The following is a 13,302-nucleotide window of genomic DNA, read 5'->3' on the forward strand; positions in this document are numbered from 1 at the left end:
AGCTCTAGGCAACCCCCCTTCAGACAGGCTTGTCTCCGGCAGACTCCAGCCCGGATCAAACAGGAAGCCAGAATCCTGAAGCGAGGCTGATGCGCACTGCAGAGAGAACAGCCCCGGTGCCCCGCAGAAACAGCAGGAGAGTCACGTGGTGCAAACATGCTCCGCAGACAGCAGTGGGAAGTCAGGTGCACACCCGCTTCTAGTTTGATGTGCAAACAGTCCCATTTCCAAAACAGTCAGTTCCACCCCCAACACCTAGACAAAGGCAGCCTTTGATGTTTAGAGATACTCGTACCCCATTCTCCTTGCTTTGGTTCCCCCAAATCAGACGATGCCCAGACCCAGTATTCTACAATTAGAACTTTTCTAGCACAGGAAGTATAGTGTTTTTTTTCTCCTTTTTGGGTCATACCCGGTGATGCTCAGGGGTTACTCCTGGCTCATGCACTCAAGAATTACTCCTGGCGGTGCTCAGTGGACCATATGGGATGCTGGGAATACGAACCCGGATTGGCCGCGTGCAAGGCAAACGCCCTACCCGCTGTGCTATAGCTCCAGATCTGGAATACAGTGTTTTCAGCTGTTATCTTGGTAGTGATTCCAAATATCAACCAGGGGACCAGAATGATAATATAGCGGGAACTTGCCTTGCATGCAGCAGACTGGGTACAATCTCTGGCAACCCACCTGATCCTCTGAGCACCGTCAGGAGTGATTCCTGAGCGCAGAGCCAGAAGTGAACCCTGAGCACAGCTGGGTGTGGTCCACAAACAAACAAACAGACCAAATTTGTGAGGCCTGGGGAAAGCAGTGTTGCTAGGGAGAAACGTGGCGTCAGTCATGAGCCAGGCTGAGGAGTCAGCTAAGCTCTCGGCTGGAGAGCAGCACTTGACAGCCAGCATCTGAAAGGCATCGTGCCTTGCACAGAGCAGTGGTTCAGCCATTATTTGTTCATCTGGTCAATGAATTAATAAAAGGCACAACAAGAAGCCGATTGTGTGAGTATGGGGCTTGCTCTCAGAACCACAAGATGGGCTGTCGTAGTTGGACACGGCTTGTGCCAGAGGCTGCTCGTGGCCTGCTCAATATCAATTCTTCCATTTTCCCTTGTAACAGAGCCCCTATTTTATTTGAGGTGGCCATATGCCCAGAGAAAATACTATATTTCCCAGCCTCCCCTGGAGCTTAGAGATAGCTAATGAGATCTAGACAGACAGTGTCAAGAGAGGCTTCCAGGAAAGTACCTTAAAAGGCAGACCACGAACTGCCCACTCACTTTATGTCCTTCTTCATTTACGTTTAATTGTTGCTCGAAAATTGAATGTGAGGGCTGGATTTCCAGCAGCTAGTTTGGACCATGAGGCAACTTTGAGAGACTAATGCAAACAGAAAAGGAGCTGGAACTCCTGATGATTCTGGATTCACCATATTCTCCTTGGACTGATTTTCTCTGGAATCCTCTTATAATTTTTGCTGTATGGAGGGACTAAACCCAGGTCTTATACATGCAAAACATGCACTTTATCTTTATTTTTTTTAAGAAGTTTTATTGGATCACCGTGAGATACAGGTACAAACTTGCATGATTACGTTTCATGCTCGAGTACCCATCCCTCCACCAGTACACATTTTTCACCACCATTGTTCCCAGTGTCCCGTCCGCCACCCCCACCCCACCCCACTCCCTGCCTCTGTGGCAGGTACAATTCTTCTTACTCTCTCTCTAATTTGGGGGCATTATGATTTGCAATTTTTTAGTATATGTGCTGCCGCATCCGCGGCCGCGCGACACCTTATTATCTCATTCTTACTTTGGATAAACTGGCAGGCTACCGAATGTAGCCTGCCCACACGGCAGAGTCTGGCAGACTCCCCGTGGTGTACCCAATATGCCAAATACCAGTAACAATGATGAGTCTCATTCTCCTAACCCTGAAAGAGCTTTGAATATGGCACTTAAAAAAAAAAAATTCAGGGCTAGGACGAAGGAGACGTTACTGGGGCCTGCTCGAGGCAATTGACGAACAACAGGATGGTTGTGATCGTGATCGTGATGATTTGAAATACAGATACTAAGAGGTCATCGTCTTTGGTCCTTGGTCTGCTTTCAGCACACATCTCCCATTCCGGGTGATCCCTCCAATCATCATTTACTTAGTGGTTCCTTCTCCATTCCAACCGCCTTTTCCCCCAGCATGTGGGGCCAGCTTCCAAACCATGGTGTGATCCTCCTGGCCCTTATCTCTACTGTCCTTAGGTATTAATCTTATATTATGCTACTTTATATTCCATAAAAGAGTGCAGTTATTCTACATCTGTCCCTCTCTTTCTGACTAATTTCACTTAGCAAAATACTCTCCATGTCCACCCACTTATATGCAAATTTCATGACTTCATCTCTTCTAACAGCTGCATAGTATTCCATTGTGTAGATGTACCAGCATTTCTTTAACCAGTCATCTGTTCTCAGGCACTCGGGGTTTTTTCCAGATTCTGGCTATTGTTACTGGGCTGCAGCGATAGCACAGCGGGTAGGGCGTTCGCCTTACAAGCGGCCAACATGGCCGACCCGAGTTCGATTCCTCCGCCCCTCTCGGAGAGCCCGGCAAGCTACCGAGAGTATTCGATATGCCAGACACAGTAACAACAAAGTCTCCAATGGAGACGTTACTGGGCCCGCTCGAGCAAATCGACGATCAACGGGAGGGCCTTTACCTTTATCTGGCTATTGTGAACAGTGCTGCAATGAACATACAAGCATGCGCTTTATCTTTAAACCATATTCCCAGCCCATCTAAAATGATTTTTTTGTTTCTTTTTTCCTTTTTTATAATTTTATTTATTGAATCACTTTGAGAGCAGTTACAAAGCTTTCAGGTTTAAGTCTCGGTCATACAATGAAACACCTGTACCTTCACCAGTGCTCATTTTCCACCACCAAAAACCCCAGTATGCCCCCCCATCCCACACCCTCCCCCTACCTGTGGGGCAGATGATTTTCACGTTACTCTCTCTCGACTTTGATTACATTTAATATTTCGATACCAGACCCACCATTATTATTTGGGATCTTACCCCAACACTCAGATCTGCCGAAAAGGCAACAGTAGACAATTTCTTTCTATTGCTGGTTATGAATAACATATGAGGTCGTGCGGCTGCAGTAGTGGCCATGCAATTTTGGAATTCTGAAATTTTAACAATTAAATCTGGAGGGATGTCTGCCAAAACCTGCTGGGTTCTGAGATTTGTTCCTGATTCTCTTGGATCATGGCTAGTAAGCAGCTTGATCAGGAGTCAGAGAGGCCGTTCGTGGGCAGCAACTCTGTGTCTCGTTGGGGCGGGGAAGAAAGGGCCAGCTCTATCCCCACCCGCAACGCCCTGCATATCTTGTCACTGTTGGCCCAAACCTGACCGTCCAGTAGCCTCTGGAGGATGGCGGCCACTGAGCTGCCAGGGGGAGCAGGCCAAGGCACAAAACCTATTCCCACCTGAGGTGGCCCGGTGCTGGGAACCTACTGCAGGGACCGAATGCATTTCTGCCAAAAGCCGCTGGGTTCTGAGATTTCTGAGTTTCTGGGATCATGGCCGTTAAACAGCTTGATCAGGAGCCAGAGAAGCCGTTCGTGGCGGCAACTCGGGGTCTCATTGGGGCGGGGAGGAAAGGGCCAGCTACACCCCCATCCCACTAGACCCCTCGTGTCTCATCACTGAGGGCCCAAATCTGACTGCCCAATGGCCTCTGGAGGATGGCGGCCACAGAACCGCCAAGGGCGATCAGGCAGAGGGACAGCACCCTTTCCCCCCTGGGGTGGCCCGGCGACAGTAACCTACTGTGGGGTCCGGACGCATAAAATGATTTTAGATGAGAGACAAATAATCACATATATTGTTTATGCCATGTAATTGCTGGTTTTGTCAGATGCAGCCAATTCATATCTTAATTAATATCTAAGTGAAAAAGCCACGTCTATAGGAAAGGTCAGCTCTGCAATTGGGTTTTAAGAAGATGGCAAGACTTCTTATATGCGACAAAGAACATAGGAAAAACCCTGGCAGGGATCAGGAAGATAAGCAAAGGGGTGAAACACCTACTTGCATTCATGAGACCACCCCACTTTGTGTTTTTAATTTTTTTTTAAATAAATCACTGTGAGGTACAGTTACAGACTTACAAACTTTCATTCTCACGTTTCAGTCATACAATGATTGAGTACCCATCCCTCCATCAGTGCCCATTCTCTACCACCAACGTTCCCAGTATCCCTCCCATTCCCTGCCCCCCCCACCTCTGTGGCAGGCACATTCCCATTTACTCTCTCTCTCTCCTTTATGGTGTTGTGGTTTGCAATGCAGGTATTAAGTGGCCATCATGTTCGGTCTATAGTCTACTTTCAGCACGCATCTCCCATCCCAAATGAGCCCTCCAAGCATCTTTTACTTGAGACCACCCCACTTTGATCCCCAACACTGCATGCCCCACTACCTTGGCTGAGAAGCTGACACCCCTCTTCCCAGCCCGACTTACTACACACACACACACACACACACACACACACACACAGAGTACAGTTGCAGGAATGAGCACTGGCTGAAAGCAAGTGGTTAGAAAGTGGGGGGCAAGAACAGTCAGATGATGTCAACTGATGTCAAATGATGAGACAAGGCTTGACCCGGAGCTTCCAGGGGCCAAAGAGGACCAAGAAATCTTGTCTCCCTCCAAATGAGCACAATACTTCTGGCCCTGGAGAACAGGTGAGTAAGGAGAGGAAGAAAGAGATTAAGAGGCTTGGGAATTTCATGACCTGAAGAGACAGGAAATTCTTGGCCTGTGACTAGTAACAATGACACCATGAACGATTGATTTAACTCTGATATGCAGGGCCCAGTGCTCTGCCAGGCACAGAGACATATTACCTTGCTGAAGCATCACAAGTCTATGGCATCACCCCATCATCAACAACCCCCACTGGGCAGACAAGAAACCTGCACTGAAGCTTCCCAACTCTACCAGTTGGGTAACACCGGTTTATTTTTCCAGACACAGGAAGTGTTTGCAATTTTATTTTAGACTCAAGAAAATGTGGGAAGACTCTCACTTGAAAAATACACAAAGTCAATTGCTTTGTGAATAGTCTCTTAACAGAAGTGAAAAAAAAAAAGAATGGAAAAACTTTCAGGCATGGTTGTGCTTATCCTGGTAGTGGAGGAAGGACTTATTAAAGAAGCCCAACCATTTCTGGCCCTCAGGTAAAGGGTTTATAAGGTATAGAAAAAGTGTGGTGGGGCAAGGCGGGGGTGGGGGTGGGGTGGCAAGTGGTTGGAGAAGGCAAGCATTGAAGAACCAAACACAGTGACTTGGGATGTAATGCCAGCTCATTATAAATTAATCACAGCCAAATGCCAGCTCATGTGTCCCAAATGGTTTTTTAATATCTCTCTGTAACAGGGAACCAGGAAGTGTCTCCATCACAGCTGAGGCTGAAACTTTAATATTTTGAATTGAGTTATTCAGGCACATCCACTAACTAGAAGGAATTCTTAGAGCCAACCCCTCTCTGCCCCCCCCCCCAAAAAAAAAACTCATTAATCACTAATAGGAAGGGACAGAAAGCTATCACAAGTGGCACAAGTAGCTGGTAGGAAATGCATTTTGCATGCAGACTGATAATTAAAGGTCTCAGTGGCAGTTTAGGGCAGCACCTCATGGAGGGGAGAAATCTGGCTGCAAGTTAGTGCGGCCACTGGGTAACTGGGACTAAGTGCAAGCAGTGTGACTCTGTGCTCTCCTCCCTGCTTTCCCTTCCACTCCTCATCTCGGTCACTCCCGGTGGTGCTGGAGGATGGGCCTTGTGGTGCAGAGATGGGCCCTGGGCCTCCTACCTGCAGAGAACAAGCCAGTGGGGCCATCTGTCTGACCCTGGACATTTTTCTTGACCTCTCCTGGCCTCAGTTCCTTCACCCAGAAGGTGGAATTCCTTCCCCTTGGAAAGGCTGAGGACTAAATGAGACTCTGGCAGGCCACATCTTTCTCAGGTCCTTTCAAATTCCAGGCAAGTAAGGGGCACAGCACACAGTGGGAAAAGCTGAGATTTGGTTTGAAGACCTCCAAGAATATCAGGAGTGGCTGACCCTGAGGTGACTGTCTGAATTCCAAAGGCACTTATCTGGAGAGAGGCAGGAGCACTTTATCCTAGGAGCTCTTCCTAGTCCAGGCTCTTGAGTGTTGATGAGGTTCCACTAAGAGTCCCCACTCATACATTTTAGGATTCAACAATAACCTACAGGAAGGATGGAAGAGATAGTTCAGCAGGTAGGGCGCTTGCCTTGCAGGCAGCCGATTCAGGTTTGATTCCCCAGCATCTCATATGGTTTCCCAAGCTCTTCCAGGAGTGATCCCTAAGTGCAGAGTCAGGAGTAACCCATGAACCTCCAGTGTGGCCCCCAAACAAAACAAAACAAAACAAAAAAAACAAAATAGAAAAAAAAATCAGATAACCCACAGGAAAGTTATTTCTTCATCTAAAACTTAAAGGTCCCAGGCTGGGGAGATGGCTGAAGAGACTCTGGGACCAGAGGTCTCCATCACCTTGAGATGTCCCCTCAAAATTTGGCTTCCTCAAAATAACACTCCCTACCCCAAAATACAGTCTCTTCTAAGAGTCAAAGAAAAGTTTGAGGGTGGGTGACCAATATCAGCTGTTGACGCTCTACTTGCTTGAGGCTCAGTTACTCAGGAGTTCCCAAGTGGTAGCAGCTGGATTGGGTGGCAGGGGACAAAAGGGGGCAAGTGAGATAAAATTAGCAGGTAGGGTGCTCACCTTGCATGAGGCCTACCTGGGTTTGATTCCTGGCATCCTACATGGTCCCCCAAGCACCTCTAGGAGTAATTCCTGAGTTCAGAGCCAGGAGTAACCCGAGCATCACTGGGTGTGGCCCCAAAACAAGCAAAGAAAGTGATAACGTGATATGATAAAGAAAATGACACACACATATAGTCATCCACACGTGTGCACTTACTGCACCGGGAACTAGATACTTTGCTAAATTCTTTAAATACTTTTATGTCATCTTTAAACTTAACTATGTTGAGAGGGAGGCGCTATTATTTGAGGCAATTTAGTTTGGTATTTGAATCCAGAGACCCAGGAGTCAGTCGGCCTGAGTTCACATTCTAAGTATTGTTTATCAGCTGGGTGGCCTTGGACAGGATCATTTAAGCTCTTTGATCTGGAGAGTCTCAGATGTAAAGTGGAAAAATAGTATGAGTGCTATCTAATGGACCTGTTGTGACATGCAAGTGACTTACGCTGTAGGAATGGATTAGACAGGATTTATCAAAGAAGAAGCCTTCCAGGCAGGAGAGAGCTCAATGGGCTGAACCCAGGCTTTGCATGCAGGGGACCTGGGTTCCTTCCCCAACACTACATGATCACCTAAGCTCAGGGTTAGGAGTAGCCCCAAGTACTACTGAATGTGGCCCCAAACCAAAACTATCACATCATCCCACAGTATATGTTTGCTGTTCTTATCTTCTCACCCCACTGGGATGGACGGTGGCTGGACCAATGCCTCACGCCCATGAGGGTCAGAGCCAGGATATAACCAGGTCATCTGCATACCACACAGGACCCGTCACGATGATGCCCGTCCCATCCCAGTGTGCAGCTTCCAGCCCTAGCCTCGACTCTGAATCCTGTTGAGATGGCCAGCTTTTCTCATACCAGTCCAGGATCCTAAAAACACTAAACTTTGAAACTTACTTGAGCTTGATCTGGCTATCATGTGTAGAAAAAAAAAATAAAAACAATAAAAATAAATAAAATTAAAATAAAAATAACAAACGAAATAAATAATAAAACATCAATAAGATAAAATCTAATGGATGTCGGTATGGGCATACCTGTCCGTCGGCTAAGAGAGAAGATTCCTTTTCTAAAAGGAGATCACTGTCTCCTCTGGGCATCTTTTGGTGGGGGGTTTCTGGAGCAGTACTCGGAGAACTTGGGGGCCACCTGGGCCAACTGGGTGCAGGGTTCAGTGCTCGACTCTGTGGTGCTGGTGTCTACCAGGCAACTCCAGCAGAGTTCGGGGGTCCATGAAGGTGCTAGGACTCAAATTCACATTCTGGCAATCCCCTGACAGCTGAGCTGTCTTCCCAGTTCCTGGGTATTTATATGAGGTCTCTGAGCTCTCTTTCCATGAAATCTGGAGACAGGGTAAAGTCTAGATTGTTCAACAAAATCCATTCTCCAGTTGAGGATTTTCTTTTGTCTTTCTTTTAAAAGTCCCCTCCCACTCCATCTCTTGCCCTTTCCTTTATTGGTGATTTTGGCTGTGCTCAGGGTTTACTCCTAGCTCTACACTCAGGGATCACGGCTGGTGATGCCCCAGCACCATATGCAGTAGCAGGAATTGAAGCAGGATCGACTGCATGCAACACAAGCGCTTGACCCACTGTGGTATCTCTCCAGTCCCGTGTGTGATGTCATGAGGCTACACACACAACTGCACACACACGGGGAGGTTATGCTGGGTTGCGTTGCTGCACACTCAGCTTTGGGACTGGCTAAGGCTTGTGTTTCTTTAGTTGCTGTGCTGACACATAAACTGGTTGGCCCTGGTGTTTACCTGTAGGTTAGTTGTGTAGGGGGCCACACCCCTTTGTTGTGATGCTCATATACACCTGGCTTAGTGTGGCCAGAAATGACTCTTGGTGTTGGGCATCAAAGACAGCTGTGCTGCCCGCATTGTCTTTGGCTCATATAGCAGTACCAGGAGATTGAACTCAAGAGAGGATGCTTGCAAGGCAGACATTCTAAGCTTGAGCTCTCCCTCCAGACCCAGCTCAGGATTTTGAACCACAATTAACTGATGAGATTGCAGGTAGAGAGGGAGAAACAATATCAGGGCCAATTCAGCAAAAGAACCTCTTGAGCCTAATTACCAAGATAACCATTCTACCCGGTCCTGCCCTGCTGCCTAAAAGTTTCTAAAAAGAGCCTTGAGGTAGTAAAAGCACATACTTCAGGGGCTGGGTTCATGTCTCCAAGGTCTGGAGTGCATGCTTCACATGTGGGTGCCGCATGTTTGTTCCCTGGCACTGTATAGTTTGCTGAATAACACTGGGAGCACCACCAGCTTAGACCAAAGCCCCGCCCCCCCCCAAAAAATGGTGGAGCTGGAGAGATAGCATGACCTGGGTTCGATCCTAATCACCCCATATGTTTCCCCAAGTCCCACCAGGAGTGATCCCTGAGTGCAGAGCTAGGAGTAAGCCCTGAGCACTGCTGGTTGTGCCCCTTGGTCTCCCTAAAGATCTTAAGTCAGATCACTTGTTATATGCCTAGATCTGCCCCAAATCCTTTCAAAACAATATCTCATTTGTTTTATTTCAATAATGTTAACCTCATTTGGGGAGAGGGTTATTGAACCCCCTATGATCCTGGCTCTGCAATCAGAGATCTCTCCTGGTAGTTCTCAGGGGACCTTAAGGAGCACTGGGAATCATTCCTGGTTCAGTTTTGAGCAAGGTGAATACCCCACCCACTCTACTATCTCTAAAGCCCCATCACTGGGGAGGTTTTAGAGATAGCAGTCTCCTTAGAGATGGGGTAGACGGGTTCCTACTAATGAGGTGCATGTTTGTCCTACTGAAGGGACCAGGAACTGAATCTGAAATACAGCCCAGGAGATGCTTTCCCAAAGCTATGAGAGCCTGACATGTGCCATGGCTCGCGTCTTCAATCCTGAGGAAGAAGAATCTTTTTATCATGGTCCTGCCCAGGTGGCATCTTTGTTCATTCATCAGACCAGAGGAAATGCAGATTCCTGATCCTCAACAAGGTGTTAGAGGTGTTAGAAGAAAGGAGATGGTGTACAGAAATAAAAGTCACTTCCTGGGGAAAATCCAGAGCACTGGTTACACTTTGGACTGGTGTGAGCCTTGGAGGAACTGGAATAAGAGCCAATTCTGAAGCAACTGGAGTCACTTGGGCAGCTTCTACTGAGGACATTTGGAACTTGGCACATGAACAAAATCTTCAGAATCATCGTTTAAATTATAGGAGCACAAAAAAAATGATACCAATATGGACAGCAAAAGCATTACCTATGGGAAAAGCAGCCAATCTCAGCTAATGAATAAGTGTAATTGATCACAACAGATGACTTGGTGGACCTTCCAAATGTGCTTTTAGCAAAGTGGACAGTTTTTCATTCAAATGCAAGCTCACCCAGATAAGATCAAATAATGGAGACCTTGGAACCATCCCAGCACCATGATTTCTTCTTCTCCTTCTTCTCTGAGCACCAAGACATTTGAAGCTTCTGGTCACCCGTTTGACCCAGTCAAACACCAGAACTGTAGAGACACTGACAGGGCTTGCATGCAGCAAAGAAGCACCCACAGGCCACTCCACTGCCCATCTGTCCTTTCCTCCTCAGCCCCACTCCCATTCCCCAATCTCCGCGGAGCCATGTGACAGGGTGACATTCAGTTCAATGCAATCATCCATTTATTCAAGAAGTATGTGCAGAGCATGTCCAATGATCAAGGCACGGTGCTGATGACCACCAGGGCACTCAAAGATGACTAAGACCAAGGCTGATCCTCAGAAGAGAAGGCAGACAGCAGGGGAACCAACAGGGCAGGGGGCTTGGCTCACATCAGCAAGCACTTAATCTTCAATTTCCTCCTCCATCCAATATATATACTGCCTGTGTGACAGGATCTCTGGGCACCCAGCCAGCCTGCAAACTATCACCCTAAGCCGTCCCCTTCCCAGCAGACTCCTGAGGAGCTTGCAGCTCAGGTACAGCCTTCTAGGAAGCTGGGGAGGCAGGGTGGAGGTGAGAGTGTAGGGTGTGGTAGTGTCTGAGATTATGCACTTTCCCCGGGGGGTGCAAAGCTCTTCCCATCTCTCCAAATACAGATACAGGTTGAAGTAGGGAGAGAAGTTCTGGAAATTAAGTGGAAGATTGAGACTTTGGAATCACAAAATCTGGGAGGTAATGAAGAGCCTCAGGGAGTCTGTGCCCAGAGGATAAACTTAAGTGTCAGTGTGGTGCACTGGCATCTGACTGACCTGGGAAGGAGAAGAAGGAGGAGGGCAGAAGGCTGCTGTGTTGAAATCAACGGAGCAGAGAGGCTAAGGCCAGCATGAAGTATTCTTGCCTCGGTCTGCCCATACATCTCCTCCATCACCAGCATCGTTCCATCACCTTCTCCCAGTCATGCTTATTTTCCTAAAGTCGCCAAAGTCTAAGTCACTTAGCCGGGTCCATCTCCCCACTCCCCCCCACACACACCACGATATATATATATATATATATATATATATATATATATATATATATGTGTGTGTGTGTGTGTGTGTGTGTGTGTGTTCCACAAGTGACTTCAAACGAACGAAACAGGTAAATCATGAAATCATTTCCCTTCTTCCAAGGTGCCCCCGAGGTTCATAGAGAGAAGCAAGATGCTCCAGGAAGAGCAGCAGCTCCCGCCAAGGGGCGAGGCAGGGCTGAGGGGTGGGGTGAGGGTCCCTACCTGTAGAGAAGCCGTCCTCGTGGTCCGAGCTGTTGCGGCTGCAGTCGCTACCCCTCTCCGGAGAGCTGTGGCCAGGCGAGTCCCGCTCCGGCACGCGCAGGAACCGCTTGCGGCGCCACTCCCGGAGGTGCTCGCGCGCCCCGCGCCGGGGAGGCTCCTCCATCCCCCGGGGCGAGGCCCGCCCGTCCTTGGCCTCCGCCTCCGGCGGCTCCGGGTCACGGCTCCGGCGCCGCTGCCGCCGACCCCGCGGGATCAGGTGCAGTAGGCGATGGGGGCTGCACGCCCGGGCGGGCTTTTCCGCCTCATCGCGGGGCCCCAGCCGGCAGGGGCCCACGAGCAAGTGGCCGAGGACGCATTTCTCGTTCAGATCCACCATCTCGAAGTCCTGGTCACTGCCGTCGCCCCCATCGTCGGCGCCCGAGGCGTCGGGCTCGCAGTCGTCGGAGCCCCGCCCCGCGCGGGTCCCGGCGGGCGGCTGGTCTCCTGGGGCTCGGGGCGCGGTGCCCTGGGGACCCGGGGGCCCGCCGTCCTGCCGGGCTCTGAAGAGGAGGCGCGGCTGCACCAGCTGCTGGTGGATGGCGGCGGTCAGGCTGCGCACCGCGCCCCCGGCCCCCGGCGTCACGGGCCAGGGCGGGAGAAGGTCCAGGGCCCCCCAGGGGGGCGTCTCGGCCCGGGCCGCCACCTCGGCCGCTGGGGGCTCCCCGCCGCTGACCGTGGTGCCCTCCTCCCCGCGCGGGGGCTGCTGCGTTTCGGGCTGCTCGGCCGAGGCTAGGGGGTGGCCGTCGTCTCCGCCCCGGAGGCGCGCGCAGCCCGACTGTCGCGGCTCCCCGGCCAGGGCCGCCTGCAGGTGGACGACTTTGAACTTCTCCTCCGCCAGCACCTGTTGCAGCCGCTTCAGGTTGAGTTTGCAGCGCTCCAGCTCCCGCTCCATGTCCAGCACCGAGTCCAGCTTCATCACGGGCGCCTCGGCCCCGGGGAACTCGGCCTGCCAGTGGCGCTCGAACTCCTGCGGGTCCCACATGCCGGGCGCCCCTGGGGAGGCCCAGCTCCTTCGCGCGCGGCCCGACGGGGGATCCTTCGCGGCAGCCCCGGAGGAGAACACGAGAGAAAAAAAAAACGATAATAATAAAAGTTTTCCCCTTCCGCCCTCGTGCCTTTCCCCCCTTTCTTCAGGGTTTCGCCTCCCTGACGTAAGCGGTCACCCGCGGCGGAGGCGGGCGCCCGGGGACCAGGGCCCGCCCCGGGCAGGACGCGCCGCACTCTGCAGCCGGGTGGCCGGGCCCGGCGCTCGCCCGCTGGGGCGGCGCGGAGCGGCCGGGGGGCTGCGGGCCTGGCCGGGCTGGCGGCCCCGCAGCTGCGTTCGCAGCCGAAAGGCTGGGGGAGGAGAGCAGCGGCGGACGGTCGCGGGGCCGCGCAGCGCGAGGTGCCCGCGCCGCCGGCTCGCACCTGGGCGGCCAGTGGCTGCGCAGCTCCCGGCGCCGCGCGCGATCGTGCGAGCTCCCTGCAGTGGGCGCGGGGCCGCGCGGCCCGGGAGGCGGCGGGCGCGGGGAGGGCGCGCGCGGGGGCTCCGCCGGCCTCCAGCCAGCGCTCTGCAGGCGGTTCGCGGCGGCCACGCGCGCTGGGTTCGGGCGGCGCGGCCCCGGCCAAGATGCAAACGCGGGGGTGGGGGCACGGCAAGGTGGCTGGGAAGCCGGCTGCTGCCGAGGACTCTTCTCTACCCCGTTCCAAGACCATAGAGCGGCTTAATCCTA

General features: G+C 51.3%; 1 protein-coding gene across 1 annotated transcript in view; it reads right to left on the reverse strand.

Annotated features, from left to right (window-relative positions):
• The window catches only part of ABR (ABR activator of RhoGEF and GTPase), a 199,510-nt gene extending 186,923 nt beyond the window's left edge, over positions 1-12,587 (reverse strand). Inside the window, exon 1 of the mRNA XM_056126884.1 lies at positions 11,552-12,587. Coding sequence (XP_055982859.1) covers positions 11,552-12,572 — 1,021 coding nt within the window. The 5' untranslated portion in view covers positions 12,573-12,587. The remainder of the gene's footprint in view (positions 1-11,551) is intronic.
• Positions 12,588-13,302: the final 715 nt, after the last annotated feature.

This window comes from Sorex fumeus, unplaced genomic scaffold (assembly GCF_029834395.1).
Source record: "Sorex fumeus unplaced genomic scaffold, SorFum_2.1 ptg000063l, whole genome shotgun sequence".
Taxonomy (NCBI): domain Eukaryota; kingdom Metazoa; phylum Chordata; class Mammalia; order Eulipotyphla; family Soricidae; genus Sorex; species Sorex fumeus.